Source organism: Lutra lutra, chromosome 5, assembly GCF_902655055.1.
Source record: "Lutra lutra chromosome 5, mLutLut1.2, whole genome shotgun sequence".
Lineage (NCBI taxonomy): Eukaryota > Metazoa > Chordata > Mammalia > Carnivora > Mustelidae > Lutra > Lutra lutra.
Genome location: NC_062282.1, coordinates 140,432,574 through 140,456,366, shown reverse-complemented (window position 1 = coordinate 140,456,366; position 23,793 = coordinate 140,432,574). Strand labels below are relative to the sequence as shown.

Here is a 23,793-nt window from a genome sequence, read left to right as displayed (position 1 = left end):
TTCTTATCCCTTCCATCCTCCTAAGGCACTTGGGTCAAATTTAGATTAGATGAGCATTTAGTGATTTTGTCATTTTGACTATGAGTCATGTCGTGAGTGATGATTATTTTTCCTTTTCTGCACAATATTTGTTTCCTATAGTTTATTTTCCCTTGGTAGTTTCCTGTCTTCTCTCTCGTGTAATACCAAACTGCTCTTAAGTTACTGAAATCTCTCAAGATGTTTAATACACCATGGATGCTTGGATGGCTCAGTTGGTTAAGGGTCTGACTTCAGCTCAGGTCATGATCTCAGGGTCCTGGGATCAAGCCCCACATGGGGCTCTCTGCTCAGGGAAGAGCCCACTTTTCCCTCTCTCTTTGCCCCCCACCCCACTCGTGCACGTGTGTGCTCTCTCTCTCAAATAAATAAAATCTTGGGGCACCTGGGAGGCTCAGTGGCTTAAAGCCTCTGCCTTCAGCTCAGGTCATGATCCCAGGGTCCTGGATGGAGCCCCGTATCAGGCTCTCTGCTCAGCAGGGAGCCTGCTTCCCTTCCTCTCTCCCTGCCTGCCTCTCTGCCTACCTGTGATCTCTGTCAAATAAATAAAATCTTTAAAAAAATAATAAAATAAAATAAAATCTTTAAAAAAAGTTGTTTAATACACCAGGTATTCTAAATCTCCTTGTCATCATCCTGAGAATGCCTTCTGCCTGCATCTCCCATTTCTTATATCCCATACATTCCTTGTCCTTTGTATCCTTCTTTACTTTATGGAGCTAGTACCTTCTAAGGAGAAAGGCTCAACAGATGTAAGCTTTTTTAAACCTTGCATGTCGGGAAGTATTTTTTATTCTTCCGTAATTTAGGAATCATTTTCCTACAGAATTTTTATTCAATTATCTTTGACCTCCAATTTTGATTCCTGATTTTATTTATTTATTTATTTTTAATAAATTTTTTTCTCTCTCTGGAAGCATGTAGACTCTAGTATTCTGATGTGATTCTCAATTTTCTTTCTTTTTTTTTTTTATAAGATTTTACTTATTTATTTGACAGAGAGAAAGGTCACAAGTAGGCAGAGAGACAGGCAGGGGTGGGGGGGGTGGGGAGCAGGCTCCCCGCTGAGCAGAGAGCCCGATACCAGCTGGATCACAGGACCCTGGGATCATGACCTGAGCCAAAGGCAGAGGTTTAACCCACTGAGCCACCCAGGCGCTCCTGATCCTTGATTTTCCTTATCATGTTGGCCTTTCCAGCACGAAAAGTAATGTCCCTCATCAGGGATTCTGTTACAGCTTTTAACATACACCCTATAAAACTAAATCGTACATATTTGACTTATACGTTCAGCAGCCCATCTTGTTACTAAGTGACTTAGGATACCAGCACTAGGTTTTCTTCCCATATTCTCTCATGTATCTCCAAGGGAGATAAAATAGGTAAGAAGTCCCGTATTGGACTTCAGGAAACCCCGCAAGGTATTGAAGAAGCAAAGGCTTATCTTAACCCTGTGCATAATGAATAGTCTCCAGATGGCCTACGTTTCTTGGACAAGATTGAACAGAGGCAATATCTAAGAGCCTAATTGGGGTTCCTGGGTGGCTTAGTGGGTCAAATATATTCCTTGGGCTCAGGTCATGATCTCAGGGTCCTGGGATTGAGCACTGCATCGGTCTCTCTGCTCAGTGAGGAGCGTGCTTCCCCCTCTCTCTCTCTGCCTGCCTCTCTGCCTACTTGTGATCTCTTTCTCTATGTTAAATAAATAAATAAAACCTTTATAAAAAAATATCTAAGAGCCTAGAAAATCAGAGTTTATAGTTACCCTAAGGCAGCTCTAGCAAAGTACCACAAACCTAGGTGCTTTAAAACAACAAAATGTATTCTGTCATGTTTCAGGAGGCTAGAAATCTGAAATCAAGATGACAATAGGACTAAGATCCTCAAAAGTTTCTAGGGAAGAACCCTTCCTTGCTTCTTCCAACTTGTGGTGAACCATGGCCTTTGGCAAGATAACTGCAGTCTCTGCCTCAGCCTTCTTCCCTCCCTGTGCCTGTATCCAAGTGTCCCCCTGATGAGGACATCGGTCATATTAGACTGATAGCCACACTAATCCAGCATATCTGCTTTTTAATTATCTCTGCAAAGACCCTGTTTCCATGTAAGGTTACATTCTGAGTTTGTAGTTGGACATAAATTTTAGAGGGATATTCTTCAATATACAAGGTAATTAGACCACAGATAAAATTTAAAGAAGTTATTCTCTGAGTAACATTGCCTAGATAAGCCCTCCAAACACAGTAAACTTCAGACAACTATCATCTTGCATTTACTAATGTCCTCATACCTTTGTATTACTAGTAGGGAAAAAAGTTTTATAGTGGGCTATTAACAGTGAAGAGAAATTTAAAATAAAGACACTTGAAGCTGACAGCTCTATTTTGACACACACCGACATGTATTCATTTGTTTTATGGGATATTTATTGAATGCAGATTGTTAACCATTTATTGTTCCAAGCCCTAGGTCTATAGGAATGAGGAAAACAGAGCCCCTGCCTCATAGATGGGAAAGTATCTGTGCTGGCATGCAATGTTAAGTGATAAGTAGATAAAGAGTTACGGGAAGTGTTGTTCAGATACCATGTGAGCAGATATGTGAATAATAAGAGATGATCGATCATGTGTATATTGGGGAGTACAGTGTAGCAGGAAAAGAAGAGCTTACCGTGAAATAGCCTAAGCATCAGAAAGCAATAAAGCTTAAAGAAGAACAGAGAATGGCATATTTTGATCTGGCTACCTTTTTAAAAACTCATTGTGATGCTCTATGGAAAATCAGGAGTGGGGGAGCAAGTGACCAAGTTTGAATGTAATACATAGGTGCTGCGGGTGAGACATGTTTAGTGAATTGGTCAAAAGTTCTAAGAGTAGAAGTGGTAAGAAATGAGTGGTCCTGAACATAGTTTTGCATTTAGATCCACAAGATTTGTTAAAGGACTGATTGTGAGCCATGAAGAGGAGAAATGTGATAGAAGAATTCTTAAAAGTTTTAGTCCTCAGCAACCAACAAATGTGAAATTATACATAGTAATCAAGGAAAGACTAAAGAAGTAAGTTTGAGAGGATATCAGAGCATTCTCGGGGTGCCTGGTGAGTGGCTCAGTGGGTTAAGCATCCAACTCTTGATCTCAGCTCAGCTCTCCATCTCTGGGTCATGGGTTAAAGTCCCTTGTTGGGCTCACACTGGGCATGAAGCCTACTTAAAAAAAAAATTCGTTTTTAGTATGTCAAATAGGAGGTTCATATACGAGCTTTGAGCTCAAATTAGAGTAGCAATTAGAAATTTAGAAGTTGTCCGCCCACAGAAGATATTTAAAGAAATTATCCCAAATCAAGAATTTTCTGTATTCATAAATATATTAAATACATAATCAGTCCCAATTCAGTCATCATCAAATATTTATGAAGTGTTTGCTCTTAGCCAAGCGGTGGTAGAAGATTCTGAAAATACAGTAGAGATACTAGACTTTCAAAATACAAATATTTAACACCAGATAATTTACATCTCTATTAACTGGAATTTCGAACATTACAATAGTTACCAATTATATCACCCAGCTGAGCACTCTCATGTTTTTTGATTCATATTAATTTAGTCTGAAAACACGAGCTATATTGCATTTTTTATATATCTCACAGGACACCTTCCAGAGTTCTGGAAAGATACTAAGTCCCCGAAGAATATTTGTCAGTTGATTTCATGACAAATTCATTTATTTCAGGGGCAGTTGTATTTTGCATTATGAGTTTTCTTTTTCTTTATCATAGATTATACAAGTGACTTATCTAATGAGAACAGTATCAAACTCATGTTTCCTAACTCTCATTTTTAAAAGTTATGATACATTTTCTTTTATTCACTTAATAGCACTCTTTTGTTTTTATTCCCATGTTTGTTGTTTCAATTTGCAGCCTGATTCTACTGCAGCTGAAAGAGCAGTTGCCAGACTAGCAATGCATCCTCTTCTGAAGAAAAAAATAGATGTGCTAAAAGGTATGTATTAAATGACTTTTAAGCCATGTACTTAAATGCACTTGTGTATATGACTTTGAATACATGGCTATTCTTTTATTTCTTTGGGAGTTTTTATGTTTGTTTTGAGAACCTTTTATAAATACCTCCTTCAAATATTTTTAAATGTGGGAAGGTGCCTAAAAATATGGAAGTTATCTGAAGTCTAATTAAATCTGTGTTCTTTCCTAAGTTCTAATATCTGAATACATTTATATTATATATAACATATTCATGATAATATTGAATATAATTGATTTGCTAAATATTGATGTAATGTATGTATTGCTTTTGATATTGCCACTTAGTCACGTAATTTTCATGTGTGCAAATAATCTGTGTTGAAAGAATTAAATGTTACTGTCACAGATTACAATATATTTTTATGTCTGAAAACATAGCTTAATGCACCATAATCATACCAATACGTTATTGCTAAAGAAATTAAAGTTGCCATTTAATTTTATTTATTTGTGTTCAAGTGAAGGGGTTTTTTTTTGTAGATGTGTCCATTTTTCTTTCTTTTTTTTTTTTTAAGACTTTTATTTATTTATTTGACAGACAGAGATCACAAGTAGGCAGAGAGGCAGGCGGAGAGAGAGAGGGGGAAGCAGGCTCCCTGCCTAGCAGAGAGCCCAACGTGGGACTCGATCCCAGGACCATGGGATCATGACCTGAGCTGAAGGCAAAGCCTTTAACCCACTGAGCCACCCAGGCGCCCATCAAGTGACATTTTTACTATTTTTCATAGCTTCAAGGCCTGAAAGGGTGGTTAATTTTAAGAGTTTTAGATGAATACTTCTGAGCATTTCTTCCAAGTTCGGTTTTTGAAGTCAGTAACATTCTTTTGTGAGTTCAGACCTGTGATATATATTTAATCTAATTGCAGTTATCCTTTTAAGTGTTTGCAAATAATCTAATAAATACTGTACTGAAGTGGTGATGTTTTGTATTATTTGTTTTAGTGATGAAACAAATCATGTGCTTTTCTGTTGTAGCTGCTGTCAAAGCCTTTAAAGATGCAAGACAAAATGTTATTGAAGTTAAATCATTAGAGACTGCTTTAGAAGAAAATCATTCCAAGGACACTTTGTGTTCAAATGATGATGCCAGTAAGTTACAGCATGAAGGAACTATTATCAGTGAGCAAAAAGAGAAAGAAGCCAAAATATTGGCAAAGAAACCAATAAATTCAAAAGAAAAAAGAACCAAGATGGAACATGGACCCACTGCTGTAGACATTCCAAATTCTCCATCAAAGCCTTCTGAAAGGGCTGGTATAGTTTCTTCTGAGCCCTGGAAGATACCTGCTGATCCAAAAATGAAAACCTCAAGTAAAACCAAAAAAGGGAAAGAGTCCAGTAGCTCCCTTGATGATAACAGTGATGGAGAAGAATTACAAGAAGAAGAAAAGGAGTATTTTGATGATAGCACAGAGGAAAGGTTTTACAAACAGTCCTCCATGTCTGAGGATAGTGACAGTGGTGATGACTTCTTCATTGGGAAAGTCAGACGGACACGAAAGAAGGAAAGTAGTCGCCATTCTTCAGTTAAGGAACAAAAGCCTCCGCAAAAAGTGGTACCTGAGGAAGATATACTCGAAACCCATCAGAGTATAAGAAATGACATAAACAAGCCAAGTACAGAATCAAGGAAGTTTGAGTCTGTGTTTTTCCATTCTTTATCGGGATCTAAAAATTCTAGAAGGTAAGAGTTGTTTTTTTCTATCCTGAAATAATTGTTTGTTTTTAAACTTTTTTTTGAAGATAAGAAATATCTGCACATCCTAGCAATAGCAGAAGAGAATCTCTCCCATATGTACATGTAGTTTATACAACACATCCTGTGTTTAGACTTGGTCCTTTCAAACTTTATACTCGGATAGTATATGCAAATACACATATAGCGGTGCCACATCAGTCCTGTAGTTAAATAATTTGTCTAGCAAATTTCAGTTTATCCCTCTGATTGTCAATTTTTTCAAACTTTGAGTTTGCTTTTGGTGAAAACCTTTTGAAAACATCTCGTATCTTACTCTTTAAACAGAACTTTCTGAAAAGAATGGTGGTTCTTTTTTTTTTTTTCCTTTTCTTGATAACTGATGGCCATTATTGTAAACATCAGTCATTTCCTTGTGCATTGCTGTTTCAGTAAATACTGAATGCATATATTCAGTATATACAGTATATATACAATATATACAGTATATTCAGTATATACTGTATATAAACAGTATATACAGTTTGCTCTAACCGCAAGTTTCTCCAGACTCCTTTATATCTGGTAATGTTGCTGTCTCTGTCCCTGCTGTTAACCACCACCTTTTTTTTTTTTTTTTTTAAGATTTTATTTATTTATTTGTCAGAGAGAGTACGCGCACAAGCAGGCAGAGGCGGAAAGAGAAGCAGGCTCCTCACCGGGCAAGGAGCCCAATACAGGACTCGATCCTAGGACCCTGGGATCATGACCTGAGCTGAAGGCAGCAGCTCAACCGACTGAGCCAATGAGGCGTCCCTAACCACCACCTTTCTCAGCTCTTCTGTTAAAAACCAATAGGTTTCATTTCATTTGTAGCTCTAATCTGGGAGGGAATATTTTCACATTTTAGGATAAATATCATGGTTAGCTAATTTCTTCAGTAATAGCTACCTTCTTCAGAAAACTTTTTTCTATTTATGTGTAAGTCAGGATAATTTTTGATAGAATAGAAACACATGATGTATACATTTTCCAAAGAAGAGTATGGAAATGGGGCGCCTGGGTGGCTCAGTGGGTTAAGCCGCTGCCTTCGGCTCGGGTCATGATCTCAGGGTCCTGGGATCGAGCCCCGCATCGGGCTCTCTGCTCAGCAGGGAGCCTGCTTCCTCCTCTCTCTCTGCCTGCCTCTCTGCCTGCTTGTGATCTCTGTCTGTCAAATAAATAAATAAAGTCTTTAAAAAAAAAAAGAAGAGTATGGAAAAGACACAAACCATATCTGAAACCTTAAAATTAATTTAAAAAAATTTTATATCTCCCAAACATGCTTCAGAAGGCTCCATTTTTTTTTCCTCACTTGAGAATAACACACCATTTTGCTTTCCATCTCCCACAAAATGAATTTGTGTAATATGTGACTCATTCCTCCTTTAAGAAGACTTTTGAAATTCTTTGTCTGGATAGTCCTCAAGAGTAGACACAAGTAACCAAGATAGGATATTTTATGACCAGAAGTCCCTGTAAGGGCAGTGAGAAGGAAAGTCCCATGTGTCTGCGGTATTGTTGGGGTCTCACAAACTTTGATACAACTAAAACCTCGGGTTTTATCATTTTTTTATTGCTTGCTGGTGGGATGAGGGAGTTCATTAGTCCTTTGAGTTTTATCGCTAGTTTTTTGTTTGTTTGTTTGTTTTATACGTTATCTTCTTAAGGTCAATTACCTTTTTCAAGTTCTAATGATCTTTTTCCTTTTTTTAGAAATTACAGAGAACAGGCTCCAAAAAACAGCACCCCAGGTATGTATTAATACTGCCTGACCTTGATAAGAAATTGACTGATGCTTTGCCGGAGTAGAAGGATGAAAAGTCTTGGTTGCTCAATAGCCTGGATGAAATATGTACCCACAGGAAGGGGACAAGAAGAGCTTTCGATTATCAGTATAATTTTTAAATTTCAATTGCTCGCGTATTTGTTTTTACCTGTCTACTACTAGTATGAAAGACATAAGCAAGACTTACCAGGAAATATTGGGTCTTTTTTATTTATCTTTAACTAAACTAGTACATTCCTTACATTTTAAATACAACTTTAAGTTATATCTTAGCATCATGCCATTAAGCATTCAGTAACAAGTATGTTACTTTCTAGGTTCAGGGTAAAATCAAAGGATTTTCACATTAATTCATAACAAATGACATTACATATATTTGGGTAGGCTGACTTCTGTACAGAATTCCAAACTCTCGCTGGCTTAAAATAATAAAAATATAGTTTTCATGCGCATCACAGTCCACTGTGAGATGACAAAGGGGCTGTGTTTCATATAGTAATTCAGGAGTCAGGCTCCTTTCATCTTTTAGCTCCTTCCTCCTGCAGTTTCCAGATAGTCCTCCAGAAGGGAAGAGTACATGGACAATTTTGTAGGAGGTTTTCATGGGCCAGGTCTGAATGTGGCAGGAATCAGTTCTGCCCACTCATATTTCATTAGCCAAAATTCAGTTGTATGACATCATCTAGCCACAAGGGAGCTAAGAATGCAATCTAAGTGTGTGGTTAGGAGGAAAAAGGAAGTTGAATTTCTTAAACACATAACTCTCTGCCAGTGACTATCCTTTCTCTCACCAGGTGCTCATTTCACTGTCCCTCCCACACAGAGCACATTTTTATCTCCTTCCCAAGGAAGCCAGCTCATAGTCCCACCGGGTCCCTGCATCCAAGCCCAAAGCCCAGCATCATCCACCAATGATGTGATACTTAAACTTAAATTAATTAAATTAAATTAAACTTAAATCCAGTCTCCCAGATGTGACTGCTCAAAATTTGATGACCTGTTCACTAAGACAGACTGCCTGTCCCCAGCTCATACCAAATATTTATTTAGTGGCAGATCAGAGACAAGGTAACCATAATACAAACTCCCATTCAGTTAAGGGAAAATTGGGAGGTACATAACATGTCTGCTACGTGAACGAAAGTGTGAACAATCTGGAGGAACTTCTTTATCCCTTGTTCTTTGTGTTTTCAGACTGTGGTCTGGGGAGGTCTGTGTTCCATGGGCACATCTGAAGTGGACATTTGGTATAATTTCCTTGGGAGTTTCCCCAAGTGACTGGTAAAAACACATGGTCCTAAAGATAGTTCGAAGTCTTTAATATTCAAGAGAGAGTTTTTCAGCCCAGATACAGGATTTCTTCCACAACACAGGTCTCTCAGAAATGTAATGGATTTCTGACTTCTTGGTTTCCATTTAGTCCATCCATGAGCTAGTGACCACACCAACAATTTTCCCCTAGAGCTGTTCTCAAACTTGCCTTCATTGTGTTTGAGGGTATTTCTTACCCATCCCCACCATCATTCAGTATCTGCTGTATTAAGATTCTCAGGTTTGGTTGAGAAGACTATACTTGACTTGTAACTCTGCTCAGGGGCTGGATCTCCATAGACCTTTCCTGCTTAAAATCTTTCTCAGTCTTATCTCTTACTGTTTGAAGTCCAGAGGCTTTTCTGAACCTTAGTTCCCAAATATCGGGACACTCTGTTCCCTTCAGTTTTGCCTGTGCACTGGCCAGTTCTTTCTCTGTTTTTAGTCCATTGCCAAAGAGCCATCAGTATACTAATTTTTTTTATTCTTTCCACCTGCTTATTCTGGTGCTGCAAACTCCACAGGCCCATAGCCTGCTCCCCAAGTTCTCACTGGCCGCAGTTTTACCCAGTTCCTTAGCATAAGAGGCATGTACACTTTGCAGCCTGAAGTGTCCATTTCCTTACCACCTACCACTGAACTGTGAAGGCACTGCCAAATTTGTATGCTGTTTTTATGGCTGTATCCTCCTTCCAAGTACCACTTTGGTATTCTTTGTAGTAGACTGCGTGCTTTAACAAGTAACTACCATATCCTGCTGATTCATTTCTCATTCCTCACCGTCTGTCAGCTGCTTGTACTTCTTCCTTCTTTTGCCTCCAGGAGTTTGCTTTGCTCCCTACCAGCAGAGAGTGAGGATTAAAGGATCAAGCCTGAGGTGTTTATAACCAGGCCTTTTGTTCTTATGCCATTAGCTGGAACTCAGTTACGTGGCCTCATCTAACTGCAGTCAGGATGGGCAATGCATTCAGGTTGTGCACCTAGTAGGAAAAGAAAACTAGGTCTGGCAGACACATGGCAATCTGCTTCACTGACCTATATTCATCAGCGGAAAACTAAACTTCAGGCATTCCCGTTTTTCCCGTAAGGAGACCCAAGTGATGAAAGGGATTTTGTTTTTTGCTTAGCTTATATATTTATAGTATTTATCAGTTTATTTACACATATCAGTTTACTTTCCATAATTATATAAAATATATTAATTTAGAATCCTGCCTTATTTGAATCCCATTCTTTTATGTGACAGAGTCATTTAACATTTAAATTCTTGGTTCTTCATTACTAGAGCCGTCCTGAGTATTATATGAGGTTTTTAGACCACATGTGATTTATACAAGATTCAGGACATTTTGAATTCCTTGTACAATAATATTTTGGAAATTTTATCCCAAACCATGTGCATTTGTCTGTATAACATTATGACATTGGCTTTTTAAGAAGATTGTCGAAAGACTTTTGACAGTGAGTGTCACTAACCTGCAGTGGAGAACGTATGCATCCCTGGGACTACTTCAAAAAAAAAAATCTATATTTTTGTCTCCCCTTTTTTCCCCCCTGATTCTATAAATATGTATTGTTTCATGTGTTTTCTGGCTGGTGTGTCTCTCCCAAACACTACTTCATTGTTCAAAATAACGTAGTGTAAAGTATCTTATAACATGAAGTATCTTATAACATCCACCTCTTATGTGGTAGATAATTTTGTGATTGGAAAAGAATTTTGTCTTCTATTTGAATAAATTTGGTAATTTATGATAATTTTATGTTTAGTAATAGAAGGCAGTGGACTTAATTAGTAGCCCTTTAAAAATACATCTCTCCCATCAGTGTCGTCAAATCCAATATCTTAGTAAATACATGTGAATTTTCTGGCTACATCTGCTCCATATACAGTTATCGTAAGCTAATGATGATATTCCTTTGAAAATATAAGATGCCCTTTTGGGACTTTTTTGGCCTTCCATGTCGTCTACATTCTTTCTTTTCTTACTGCAAATGTAAATAAGATAGCACAACATATATTAGGAGACAGACAACAAACATCTATTTAAAAGATTGAGAAGATGATAGAGTAGAAAGCACGTGTCCCAGAATTGTCTATTGATATGTATATTTCAATTTCACAGTGTTCCCTGTTGGACTTAGATTTTTAAACTGTGATGTATTCCGTTAAAGTAAAACTAAATTCCTTCCTTAAATACTGATGTGAGAAAATGAAGTCTGTTTCTCTTATATGCTATGTAGGTATATGGATCTTTCTCACTGTTTTTGCTTTCTCCTACCAGGTTTTCAGCAGAATGAACCTCAGCTCAAGAATCTGTTTAATAGGAGTGCACAAAAAGGATTTCAAAATACAAAACAGCAATCACAGCTGCCTCTTCATCCTTCGTGGGAAGCAAGCAGGAGGCGAAAAGAACAGCAATCTAAAATTGCTGTGTTTCAGGGGAAAAAAATTACATTTGATGATTGATTAGTCTCGTACCTCATTTTGTGAACCAGCCCATTATTAAAGTTATGTTTCAATAAGCCTACTTCAAATCAAGTTTTAATATACCCATGCTGTTACCTCTATGAAAGAATTTTTAGATTATAGCTATCTCAGACTTCCTCATTTGTGTTTAACATGAAGGGTATTTCATAGGTTTAACTCATTAAAATAATAATGGAAAATATGAGGAAATTGTAGTAATTTAAAAGAGATCACCTTTGCTGAAAGTTATTCTTAGCAAAGCTAAGATAGTAACTTTTTTATGGGTATAGAGATAATAAATTAACAAATATTTTAATTTTATTTGTAGTTATTTATGGTCTACTTTTTGTCTATCTTAAAATAGATGCCAGGCAGTTTTTGATTTCAGAATTATGTCTCGGTCTTTTAGGCAACATGCATGTTTAAATGGAGCAACACAACCAGTAATTTGTTATAAATGTCACTGCATATAAATATTTGTTTATATCAAGAATGTATAACATGCAGTTACTTGACCATGTACTTTTATAGAAACATTTTTTTGTGGAATCATGGATTAGAATTCAAAAGGGTAAACTCTGAAGGAGGTATGATTGAAGCAGCATTTCCAGATAACTGAATGCTGTGATGAGATGACTCACTGAGGAAGGAACTACCCTCTATGGAGTACTGTTATTTCAAAGGAAAACGGGATTTTAAAAATCCTTGCAGATGTTTCGCTTTCACTTCTCTGGAAGAAATTAAGTGTTCTTGGTTAACTAAACAAAGATAACTAAATTCCATCTTACTGTTAATGGCAGGGAAATCCCCCTTGTTTGCAGGAATTCATAAGCTGTGGAGAGTCATTTCTGTCATTTTCAAGAGCTTAAGAATTTAGATAAGCAGAGCAATGGAATTCAAGAGATTATACAGAAGAAATTATTTTTACTGTGTTGAAAACAGAATTTTTTTTCTACTTTTGTCTTTTAAATTATGCAAAATTAATTGTAATGAAATTTTAATTATGAAAAATTATTACAGGAAAAGTGAAAGAAAAATGGCTGCATGGCTATCCAGATATAGCCAGACTGCGAGGTTGAGAGCAGTGTCCTCCAGACTACCAAGTCTGGCCAAGGCTTCTTACCCTGTTGCACGGAGTTAGGGTCCAGCTACAGAGTTAGAAGAGCCCCCACAAGACCACTGTCACTTCTGACAGCAGCTGCAGGTTTGGAGATGGAGTTGGTCAGGGGTGGGTTACCCAAACACCCTCAGGTTCTCAAGTTTGCTAGAAAACCCCCGGAACTTACTGAAACCTACTTATACACACACTGACACCTACTTGGAAGTCATTATTTATTACAGGGAAAGGGTACAAATTAAAACCTGTCAGAAGAGATGCATAGACCATGGAGGGTTCTAACACAAAGCCTCCGTTGTCCTCAGGACGCCTTACCATCCTGGCATTGATGTGCAGTGGGTATTGCCAGTCTCAGAAGCTCGCTGAAGTTTTGGTGTGCAGATTTTTTGTGGTGGCTGCAGTATGTAAGCATCAGCATACATTGGATTGCTCAAATGATTGTTCCAGATGACTGCTAACACATGACCTCAAATCCCCAATCCTCAGTTACATGGTTTGTCTTTTTTAGTGCAGCCAGCTGCTGTCCTAAACAAACGTACTTCTATCAGGTATTACATAGATGCCTTCAAGAAACCAAAGGCAAAGGCAGTTCTCTCTTTGGGCAAAGCCAAATTCTTGATCACACGAAGTCCTTCACCCAGGTTCTCCAGTCGATAACATTTTATCACATTTGCTTTATCCTCAGCTCTCATCCTCCTACCTCTACCTTCCTCCTCCTCATCTTCATTCTCCTACTATTCTCTTTTTCCCCCTCTCTCTTTGCTGTTGTTCCTGTTGTAATATTGCGTATGTCTTTTTATCATGTTGAGGTTTTTCTTTACTTCCTTGAACATACGGAATATTAGTAGCTATTTTAATGATCTTGTCTGCAACCGTTTTCTGTTGGGGCAGTTTTACCCTTAGGGTACATTTGGCAATGTCTGCAGACATTGTGTGTCCTATCTAGTGGATATAGGCCAGGGGTGCTACTAAACATTCTACATTATATACAACAAAGAATTATCAAGTACAAAGGGTCTGCAATGCTGAGATTGGGAAAGCTTAGCCCAGGGCTCATTTGAATCCAGAGGCATTACCATTTTAAGCACTCTGCCTAATGCTTTTTCTAATAGCAAATCTTTCTGTTATATCCAGTGCGATGAGAATACAAACTATCCCTGGCCCAGTGTCAGTTGCTTCACAAACTCCTTTCTAGTGAATTTTTTCCCCTGGCCTTGGTAGATTCCTCACACACATTGCACAGATCAGTCTTACGCCATAGACTTAAGGGGATCCTTCCAAAGATCGCCAGATCTCCAGCTTTTCTTTCTGTTCCTCTCATCCTCTCTTACATTTTGCCTCACAAATTCTAGGCACAGTAGCCTATGCAAACCCTAAACTCTGTCTCTTCAGGAAAGCCACGGAGTTACCTGGGATTCCTTCCCTCTGTAGCATAGTTTGGAAACTTCATGCAGTGAACTAAAACACTCAACTGGTTTTCACTCTCTCAGGTATTACTGTGCTCTACTGCTTTTTGTCCATTGTCTGAAAACCTAAGTCATATTTTATTTAATCCTTTGTTCTAGTTATTTAATCTAGAATGGGAAATCTAATTCCTATCACTACAGAAGTAGAAATCTATTATTTATTTTGATGCTCAGATTGTCCTTAATTTGGCCAGTGGAGGCCAACTCAGGCTGTGTCTTGTGTCCTTTTGCCATCTAACAGTGAGAAAGATGGTTCCCATTATCCACAGTATGTTTACTTGTTTTTTTACCCTAGAATACCACAGAAGTTAGTTTCAGAGTTTCTGACTGATGCAGCATACAAGTCTACTAGCCAAAGTTCAGTATATGTTTAAGAATTCTTTTTTCTTTCGCTTGAGGACATATGGTCTCAAAACTAAGTTTGGAAAGTTACCTGGGGTGATGTCAGCAAAAATGGTGGAGTGAAGATGTACAGAAATTATTTTCCCCATAAAAAGCAGTGAGGAAACTGTCTATATTATCACAATCAACTTTTTTGGAACTATGGAGTTAAGCACAGGTTTACTGCAATCCAGGGAGTATTTTTCAAGAAAAGGGAATGAATCTTGATAAGAACAGTGATCTTTGTGACGTTTTAACTTTCCCTACTTGTATCTTTCACTCCTCAGATCCATGGTAGTTTTGAAAACCAACAGCTCATAATTACAGTGAAAACCAGCAGCCTGGCAGTCACTAGGAGAAGCAGAACAGGGTTGGATCTTCTTCAACAATATATTCACTGAGAATTATCATTATGTGACCAAAGTGGTAGTTCACTGAAAGACCCCACTTGACTGAGAACTGGCTCAGTGTGAAAGCCTTTTTCCTGATACCACTTTTCAAAAACAATCAGAGGTAATTTTTTTGGCATCACAGTTGCTTGGGACAGTGAATAACAGTTGAGGCAAACATTTGTCAAAAAGCGTAAAAGGAAATCTGGGGAATTTGGTATCTTTATGGATTTTAATAAGTTCTGATATATATTGGAATTAAGCAAGTCATGTATGCTTGCATAGTGCTGTGTGTATGTTCAAGGAAGAGCTGAGAAAGCCCTTAAATGTCACTTCAGCTGACCTTGAGGTTCTGCTCCAGCAGGAAATGAATGCTCAGGTGGAATTGTCAACTTCCTGGCTATGTTGAAGGTGTACCATAGCGCGTGCACGTGCATGCGCGTGCACGCAGTCTCTCAGCAAAATCACAGAAGTGCTCTAGGCATTTAAGGAAATCTGTCTTGTTATTAGTGTGCACTAAACTAATGAAGCAGAAACTTTAATGGCCACACACAATAAAGAATAAAGACTTCAAAGTTCAAAACAGTGCACTAAACAAAAACAAAAAACAACAAGCCCTAGGGAGGGGGAGTATCTGATTTTTAGATATGCCCTAGATATATAATTATATTACTTATAATGACCAGTTTTCGGGGTGCCTGCATGGCTCAGTGGGTTAAGCCTCTGCCTTTGGCTCAGGTCATGATCCCAGGCTCCTGGGATCGAGCCCCACTTCAGGCTCTCTAGTCAGCGGGGAGCCTGCTTCCTCCTCTCTCGCTGCCTGTCTCTCTGCCTACTTGTGATCTGTCTGTTAAATAAATAAAATTTTTTTTAAAAAGAAGACCAGTTTTCAAGAATATGCTGTAAGACATATCCAGAAGCAAAGTATGTCTCATACACAGAGGGGAAGAAAAGCAAACCATCCCCAAAGAATTCCAGACTTTGGATTTACTCAATGAAGACATTAAATAAGCCATTTTGAGAATATGTGCAAAGAACTAATGGAAACAATATTTAAAGAACTAAAAGTCTGAGAATAATGCCTCACCATATAGAGAATATCAATAATGAAATAGAAATTATAAAGAAGAGACAAAAAAAATTTAGGAATTGAAAAGTTAAATGATAGAGAAAATTCAACATAAGTGATCAACAGCAGATTGAAGCAGGCAGAAGAAAGATTTGGTGAAACTAAAGATAGTTCAATTGAGATTAACCAATCTTAGGCGGGGGGGAATGAACAACCAACAGATTCTCAAAGACTCATGGGATACCATCAAGTGTACCAGTGTCAACACATAGAGAGTCTCATATGACCTGCCTTTTCACTAGTAGCTGTAGACCCTTAAAGATGTTCCAACAGAAACTTGATCGTGAATGTTCATAGTAGCATTATTCATAATATCCAAGAAGAAGCCAAATATCCATGCATTGGTGAATGAATAAGCAATAATGGTATATACATACAATGGAATATTATTTAGCAATAAAAATGGAGTATTGGTATGTATTATGACATGAAAAAACTTTGAAAGCATTAGGTTAAGAAAGAAGCCAAACACAAAATATGGTTCAACTTATATGAAATACCCAAAATAGGTGAATCCATAGAGATCAATTAGTAAATTAGTGATTGCTAAAGTCTAGGTAGGGGAGGGAGGAATAATGAGTGCCTGCTAATAGGTATGGATGGCTTTTTTTTTTTTTTTTTTTTTTTTGGATTGATGAATGTTGTGAAATTGGATGGTGGTGTTGGTGGCAGAACTTTGTAAATATACAAAAATCCACTGAATTTTGTACTTTGGAAGAGTGAATATTATGGTATGTGAATTATGTCTCAATTTTTAGAGTAATAATAACAAAAAGTGACCTCGGTTAGTGCATTTTCCCTGCCTTCCTTCCATGTAGTACTTCATTTAAAATGCACTTTAATTCACATTTCTGATGTGTTTTACTTAATTTTTCTTCCATCCCTGGTAATTTTATTTATATTTTTTCTTTACACGTGTGAAACTTGTACATTATTCCATGAATCAGAACTGCACAAAATGGTATAGTTTAAGAGGTGGCAACTCCTGCTTCAAATTGTTTTTCTTTTTACTCATTTACCCCCCCATACCCCGTAGATAATCCATCTCATTAGTCCCTGATATATGCTTTCTTTGTTTCTGTTTGCATAGGTGAAAACATGTATATATATTATTTCCAGCTCTTAATACAAAAACTAATATTCCTGGCCATTTTATAAACTTTTTGTGGGGGGCGGCACCTGTATGGCTCAGTTGGTTGAGTGTCTGACTCTTGATTTCAGGTCAGGTCATGATCTCAGGGTCATGGGATCGGAGCCCTGCATCATGCTCCACATTGAGCATGGAGCCTGCTTAATATTCTGTTTCCCTTTCCCTCAGCACCCCACTCCTACTGTGCACTCACTCACTCTGTCTGTCAAAACCAAACCAAACCAAACTTTATTTTTCCATTTAAAAATATATCCTGGAACCACTGCACATATGTCCATAAGGATTTTCCTTATTTAAAACAACAACAACAAAAAAAAAAAAACACAAAAAAAAAACAACTTTCTAGTACCTCACTAGGTAGACCTGTCAGTTTTATTCAGCAGCTCATCTGTGTCTGGGCATACGAGTTATTTTCCATATCTTGTAGTTACAAAAAATATAGCAAAGAAAATGTGTTTTCATATTATTGGAGTTAGGTCTTTGGGGTAAGTTGCTAGAGTAGAAATGTTAAGTCAGAAGGTGAGTGCATGTGTAGTTTTGTTACTGCTAAATTTTCCACTGTGAAGGTTCAGCTTAACACCAGCCATACAAGAGAGAGTCCTCTGATCCCACAGCCTCTGCAATAGAGTAAGGTGTTCTACATTTTAAATTCTCTCCATTGGATAGTTGAGAAATGTTACCTTGGGGTAGTTTTACAATGCACTTTTCTAATTACAGGTATAGTAGAATACTCATTAAAAATATTTGTCTTTTTTATATCTATTTTTGTGAATTTTTTCATGTCTCGCCCATTTTTCTCTCAGTGAGTTGTTTTTTACCTTTTCTTATAATTTTAAGATTTATTTATATATTACATATATTAGACCTTTATCTGTTATGTGTATTACAAATATTTATCAATTTGTCAGCTGTCTTTTGATTTTATTTCTGTTATTCACTTTTTCATCATGTTTTTCTGTCACTTATTGTATATCGTTAGATGCTTCCTTTTTTTTAGTTTCCTTTTATTTCATTCTTGCATGTGAATTTGAAATCATAGTTAGAAAAATCTTTCCCTACTGTATTGTTTGCTTTCTACTTGATCTAGCATCAGTGTTGCTCTCCCTGCTTTTTTAGTGCTCCCATTTGCCTGGAATACATTTGACCCTCATGCCCTTCTGAATCAGTCTCTTGTAGATGTTTCTTGAATAGAGTATCAGTTATGTCTTTATGAGCCAACCTGAAAATCTTTCCATTTAATGGGCAAATTCAACCCTTGCACATTTGTTGATAAGTGAATATGTTTGCTTCCAATTCTGTCAGAATATCTTATGCTATAATTATTGTATTTATTATATTTACTATTTCTCTTCAAACTGTATTTGCCATGCTGTCTCAACAAATTATATTTGTTGTGTGGGAAGATTAATATTTCTGTTCTAATGCTTATACCATTTTTAATGCCTATTGTCCCTAATTCTTTTAATCACAATCAATATTGTCCATTTTTAATGACATTCTCTTTCACCTAACTTACATTTTTTAACAGATTTATTCATCTATTAGAGCATATGTGCAAAAGTGGGGTGAGGGGTGGAGGAAAAGAAACTTCAAGCAGAACCCCCCCAACTGATCATGGAGCCCAACATGGGACTCAATCCCACAACCTATGAGATCACAACCTGAGCTGAAGTCAAGAGTCAGCTCAACCAACTGAGCCACCCAGGTGCTCCTCACCTAAATTATATTTAATGAGTTTATTCTACTCCTCTCATTTCATTGAGTTTATTCTCCTCCCATATTTGGTTGCATTACTTTTACTTCATTGGAACTTCTATCAAGGTGATAGAAGAAAAAAGATGGGATGTGACAAGAATTTGTTACCTTGCAAATACCAAAAAAAAAAAAAAAAAAAAAAAGGATGGGAAAATCATTGCTTCTATTTCCAAATGATAAGAGATCATGCACAAAGGTCCATTAAAACTTCTGGCTCCAGCACAGATCTGAATAAAATTGTGGTATTTCCTCCTGATAGCTTTAAGACGAGGTGAAGGATGGAAAAAGTCAACCTTGAGAATATAGAATACAGAGCATGTCCCCCTTGCTGCACCTTCGTTTTCATCTCAGATTTTTTAAAGAAATATATATTAGAGCTGAATTGCTGAAGCTTTCCCAGTCATTTTCTTTGTTTGGTTGAGTTTTATTCTCTGGTAGAGTCCTCAAAGAAAGGACTCATGGGAAGAATTCTTTGAGTTCTTGATGTTCAAAATCTTTTGTGGTTATTGTACTTAAAGAACTGCAGATAGATCCCATAATTCTGCTGCTCTTCTTTGTGACAGCTAAACTCTTCTCTGCATCTTCGGTGAATCTTGTTTGGAAGACTTTCTTGCCCCGTCCCAAGTTAGGAGATCTAGCTCATAGTCTGGGCACAGGATAGCTTCCTTACCCTCCCCAGGGATCCAATTTCTGTTTTGTTTTTTTCATATTTACCCTTTCCCAAGCCACAATGAGTTTTCACCTGTGCTCTCTTGATGGTGTTTGGTGACCTACAGTGATAGGCTTTTTCTTCAGTAAGGAACAAGAGTCCTCATGGGTATTTGTGTCTCCTGAAGTAGTAACATGTCTTTTCAGGTGTGTACCATCAGTGAAAATTTTCCCTGCTCTGTCCTCCATTTGAGTGCCCAGCGTAGTCCCATGAAACCCCAATATCCTGCGAAGTTCTTGACATAACAGTTGTACTCTTTTTTTTCCTTTAGCACTCTTTATAGGTTTATGTTATGTTTAGCCTTTAATCTATTTGGAAATTAACCCTATCTATTCTGACAGATTGGCATGCCTAATCAAATCAATTACTACACAGCCAATCTCTATATTTCTCAACATCTCTTGAAGTTAGGTTGAGGTCCTCTGACTTAAGAATTGCTTAGTGGAATATGGGCCAAAATTGTGTTAACCACTTCCAGTTCTAGCCTATAAAATCCTCTTGTATCCTCCACTCTTCTTGAATCTCTGCTGGATGTCAATTCACAGCAAGATATTAGAAGACACCCCCCCCCCCATTTAAGATGTAACAACAATGATCAGCCTGGAAACCTAAGTAACAGAATCATAGTCATCTACTTATTCCTCCACTTAAACCAATTGGATCTAAGTTATCAAAACAAACACCTACCATTGTTAAACCAATGAAATTAGGGATTATTTTTTGATAGACATGTACTGTTACTCTCAGAAATTGGTGGTGGAAGGAGGATGCTACTGTAAAAATAAATCCAAAGTACATGACATTCATTGGTCCAGCAGTCAATCAAGATGAGAACTAATATCTGGTATTAGAAAACGAGATTTGTGTAATACAACAATGAAACAATTTTTAAAAGTTCATTTGTAATTACTTGGAATGTGAACCCGTGGCCTGTGGTTCCAAGGAAAGGCTAGAAAATGTAATGTTGGTAGTGAGTGTTGACTTTTACTACCTGTGTTTATCAAGTTGATAGAAGAAAAGAGATGGGATGTGACAAGAATTTGTTACCTTGCAAGTAGTAAAAAAAAAAAAAAAATCAAAAAGGGTGAGAAAATCATTGCTTCTAGTTCCAAATGATAAGAGATTGTGCACAGAGGTCTGTTAAGTCTTTTGGCTCCAGTACAGATCTGAATAGAATTGTGGTATTTCCTCCTAAACATGATAGCTTTAAGACAGGAGACAGAGTTTGGGAAAAGGCAACCTTGAGAATTATATTTAGGAAAGAACTTTGGGAGATGCTACTAGCATGTGTAGCTGAATAGATACCTCTCTCTCTCAAAAATAGAGTTCACTTATTTATAATGCAAAAAAAAAAAAAAAAAAAAAAAGGCAGGCCTCTTCTTTAACAGCTTTTGGATGCTCTGTCATTAGAAGTATTTGTGGGCTCCCAAACTTGCTCAGGGAGGAAATGGGTTGCAAAACTTTAGAGGTTTCTGAGGAGGGTCAGTCCCCATCATTTATTTCAAATGTGCTTATAGACAAAAAACCTGCTAAAGAGTAGATTAGAGCTATGAAGAACATTGAATAAGTAGTTCGTTCCAGATAGCAAAATTGAAATCAAGGATATATTCTTACTGCCAGGTTGAAAGGACCTCAAAATTCCTGCCAGAAGTTTATCATAACTGCAATAGACCAATGCCTTCTGCATTCCTCTGATGTACCTTTTCCCAGGTGCAGTTTTTAAAACAAATTTATCCTTACTTGACTGTCATATGTTGGGCCAGGTGGCAGGAAGGAGATTTCTGTAACTGGTGTTGTTTGTGCAAATATCACTGAATATCAAGGAGCTGTATCCATATATGAACCATGTCATCATTCAGAGATCTTGGACTTGAAGCTGTTGCAATAACTGGATGGAATTTGGGGTTGTCTCACTTGGGGAGCGAGGAAGCATGCTCTACTTGCGGTAAGATACTCGGTAACCAGAAAGACATACTGTATTAGAGACACTGACCAAGTGCTCACTTCATCTATTTCTTCTTTCCCTCAGGTACCTGGCTAACTTATATTTCCCAGCCTCTCGCAATTAGGCAAATGCTGACTAATGCTACCTACATTAGGTAAAATGACTACATGATGTTCACCTCCCCACAAAATGTTCCAGGCAATTCTCCACATTTCTTCCCTTGTTTTCCAGCAGGATGTTGGCAACCTGGACTCCCTTGCAACATAGCTTTTGAAGACGAAGTTTCTGCCAGCCAGGGTCCTTGCATGGAGCAGATCCCCTCAACCCGATCCTGCCACCTGTTGGGCTTTCCATGAGCAACAAGTAAGTAATTGGTTAAGTCATTGGGTTTTAGGGTGGTTATCCATTACTGAGCTGGGATTATTTTAATACATATATGATAAGTGGTGATGTTCTAACTGTTCTGTTTTTTCTGGTACCTATAATGGTGCTAATGCTGCTTTTGAGTCATTGGGTCATCCCTTCTCTACTGTCACCATACAATCACAGCAATGTTCCTAGGCTCTCTTCTCCTCTATTTCTCTGACCTAGTATTACATGCTAAATTATTATAGCTGATGATAAATACGCTAAATATTATAGCTGAATGGATAAAAAAGATGTGGTATGTACGCAGTAGAATGTTACTGAGCCACAAAAAAAAGAATGAAACCCTGCCAGTGGTTACAAGAGGTGAGGCAGGTAGGGGGATGAGAGAAATAGGTGAGGGGTGTTATGGAGGACTTTTGCCATGATGAGCACTAGGTGTTGTACGTAAATGATGGATCACTAAATTCTAAACATGAAACTAATATTACACTGCATGTTAACCAACTGGAATTTAAATAAACCCTAAAAATAAAACAAACAAGCAAATAACTTATTATAGCTTTATAATTTCCTTAGATACCCACTAGCCTGGTTTACTCATAAGTTGTTTTTTTCCTCAACATTTTCTTGGCTATCCTTAGGTCTTTTCCTTATAGACATTTTAAAATTAGCTAGTAAATTTTATTTTCAAAAATTATGTTGCAGTATCCATTTTGATTACTCTGAGAAATTATCTGTGACCTGGGAAGTCCTTGTTTCTCCCACAGGGTTGCATAGAATGATAGATCCGCTTCTGTGAATGGGCCTAAGTTTTAGAATAATTGTAGTAGAAATGATATGTACACGAACACGTTCAGTAGCCTAAGTATGACGTCATCATGGAGAAACTAAGTAGCCTTAAGTCAGACTCTGGAATGTTGTTTGTACTTTGAACATGTGTTTCTCTTCAAGGGAAAACTTGTTTTGAAAGAAAGTCATTCTCCATGTTGTTTTCAGGATTAAATTAAAAGGATGTTTTTTAGTAAAGACAGCCAAAACTTAGAGGGTGAGTGAAGGAAGGAGGGTTATTTGTGTTTATTTTTAAACTAAGCATGGTATAAAAAAATTCAGTGTTTGCCTCTCTTTCCCTATTATGGACAAAAGTTCGTAGTCCTCACATATACCAACAACGACCAATTTGTTTTATGTCTGATATAGGTGTGGACTTGTTCTGAATTTTCTTTTTTTTTAGTCATTGGCACTGCTTGTGGTCAAGGAGAAGTTTTTTAGGCCCAATCAAATTTTTAGAGATTTTGTAAGCACTACAATTGCACTATCAATGCATAGAATTTATTTAGTGCTTGAATTAATGTTCTTCTCATTGATATCTGCATTGTTCCTTCCCTGTTTCCCAGGTCTCTCTGCTCAAATGTCATCCTGTCAGGGAGAGCTTCTTTGACCTCCCTTCAAAAACATCAACTGGTTATTCCTCCCTCCTTGCTTGATTTTTCTTCTTTGACATTCACTACCTGACATACATATATATTTATATAGCTGTCAGCCTCTCCATCTAGAATATAAGCTTTGTGAGCGCAAAGACTCTGTTTCCTTCTCTGCCATGTCCCAAACTTGTATATAGTAGGTTCTCAGGTAAATATTTGCCTTTCAAATACATATGCTGTAAATATTTGAATAAATGTTAGCTTGAATAAATAGTCATGGATATATACAGGTTTCCTTTGTTTATTAATGACTCCTATAATTGAGTAGCTGCAGCTCCCAGTTAGAAATCTATCAGAGTAATCCGAGTAAGAGAGAGGACAGCTTGGACTTGGGCAGTAGCAGGGGAGAATAAGAATGGGAGAGGAGATAATGTCTGATTTTAGAGGAGAAGGTATGAATTAATTTTCTACAAAAAGTTTGAGAATAATTGAAAGAATAAACTGACATGAGTCCTGGGCGGCATTAGGAGCCCACTCAAAGTTCACTGCCACTAATTTAAAGTGAGAGCAGTCAGCACAGTTTTAGTTTTCTTTTCTGGGAC

At 37.4% G+C, this 23,793-nt stretch overlaps 1 protein-coding gene across 6 annotated transcripts in view; it reads left to right on the top strand.

The window, feature by feature from the left end:
* Positions 1–21,764, top strand: part of SRFBP1 (serum response factor binding protein 1) — an 85,306-nt gene extending 63,542 nt beyond the window's left edge. The window contains exons 5-11 of one of the 6 annotated variants that reach the window (XR_007127657.1): positions 3,954–4,035; positions 5,052–5,760; positions 7,507–7,544; positions 11,176–14,837; positions 19,543–19,602; positions 21,486–21,555; positions 21,636–21,764. Coding sequence is in view for 1 of the 6 variants with exons in the window: in XM_047731229.1 (XP_047587185.1) it covers positions 3,954–4,035; positions 5,052–5,760; positions 7,507–7,544; positions 11,176–11,360 (1,014 nt within the window). In the remaining 5 variants the exon portion in view is untranslated. Of the gene's footprint in view, positions 1–3,953; positions 4,036–5,051; positions 5,761–7,506; positions 7,545–11,175; positions 15,315–19,542; positions 19,603–21,485; positions 21,556–21,632 lie in introns of those variants that run through there. The other 5 variants (XR_007127654.1, XR_007127655.1, XR_007127653.1 and 2 more) reach the window with 5 other exon arrangements.
* Positions 21,765–23,793: the final 2,029 nt, after the last annotated feature.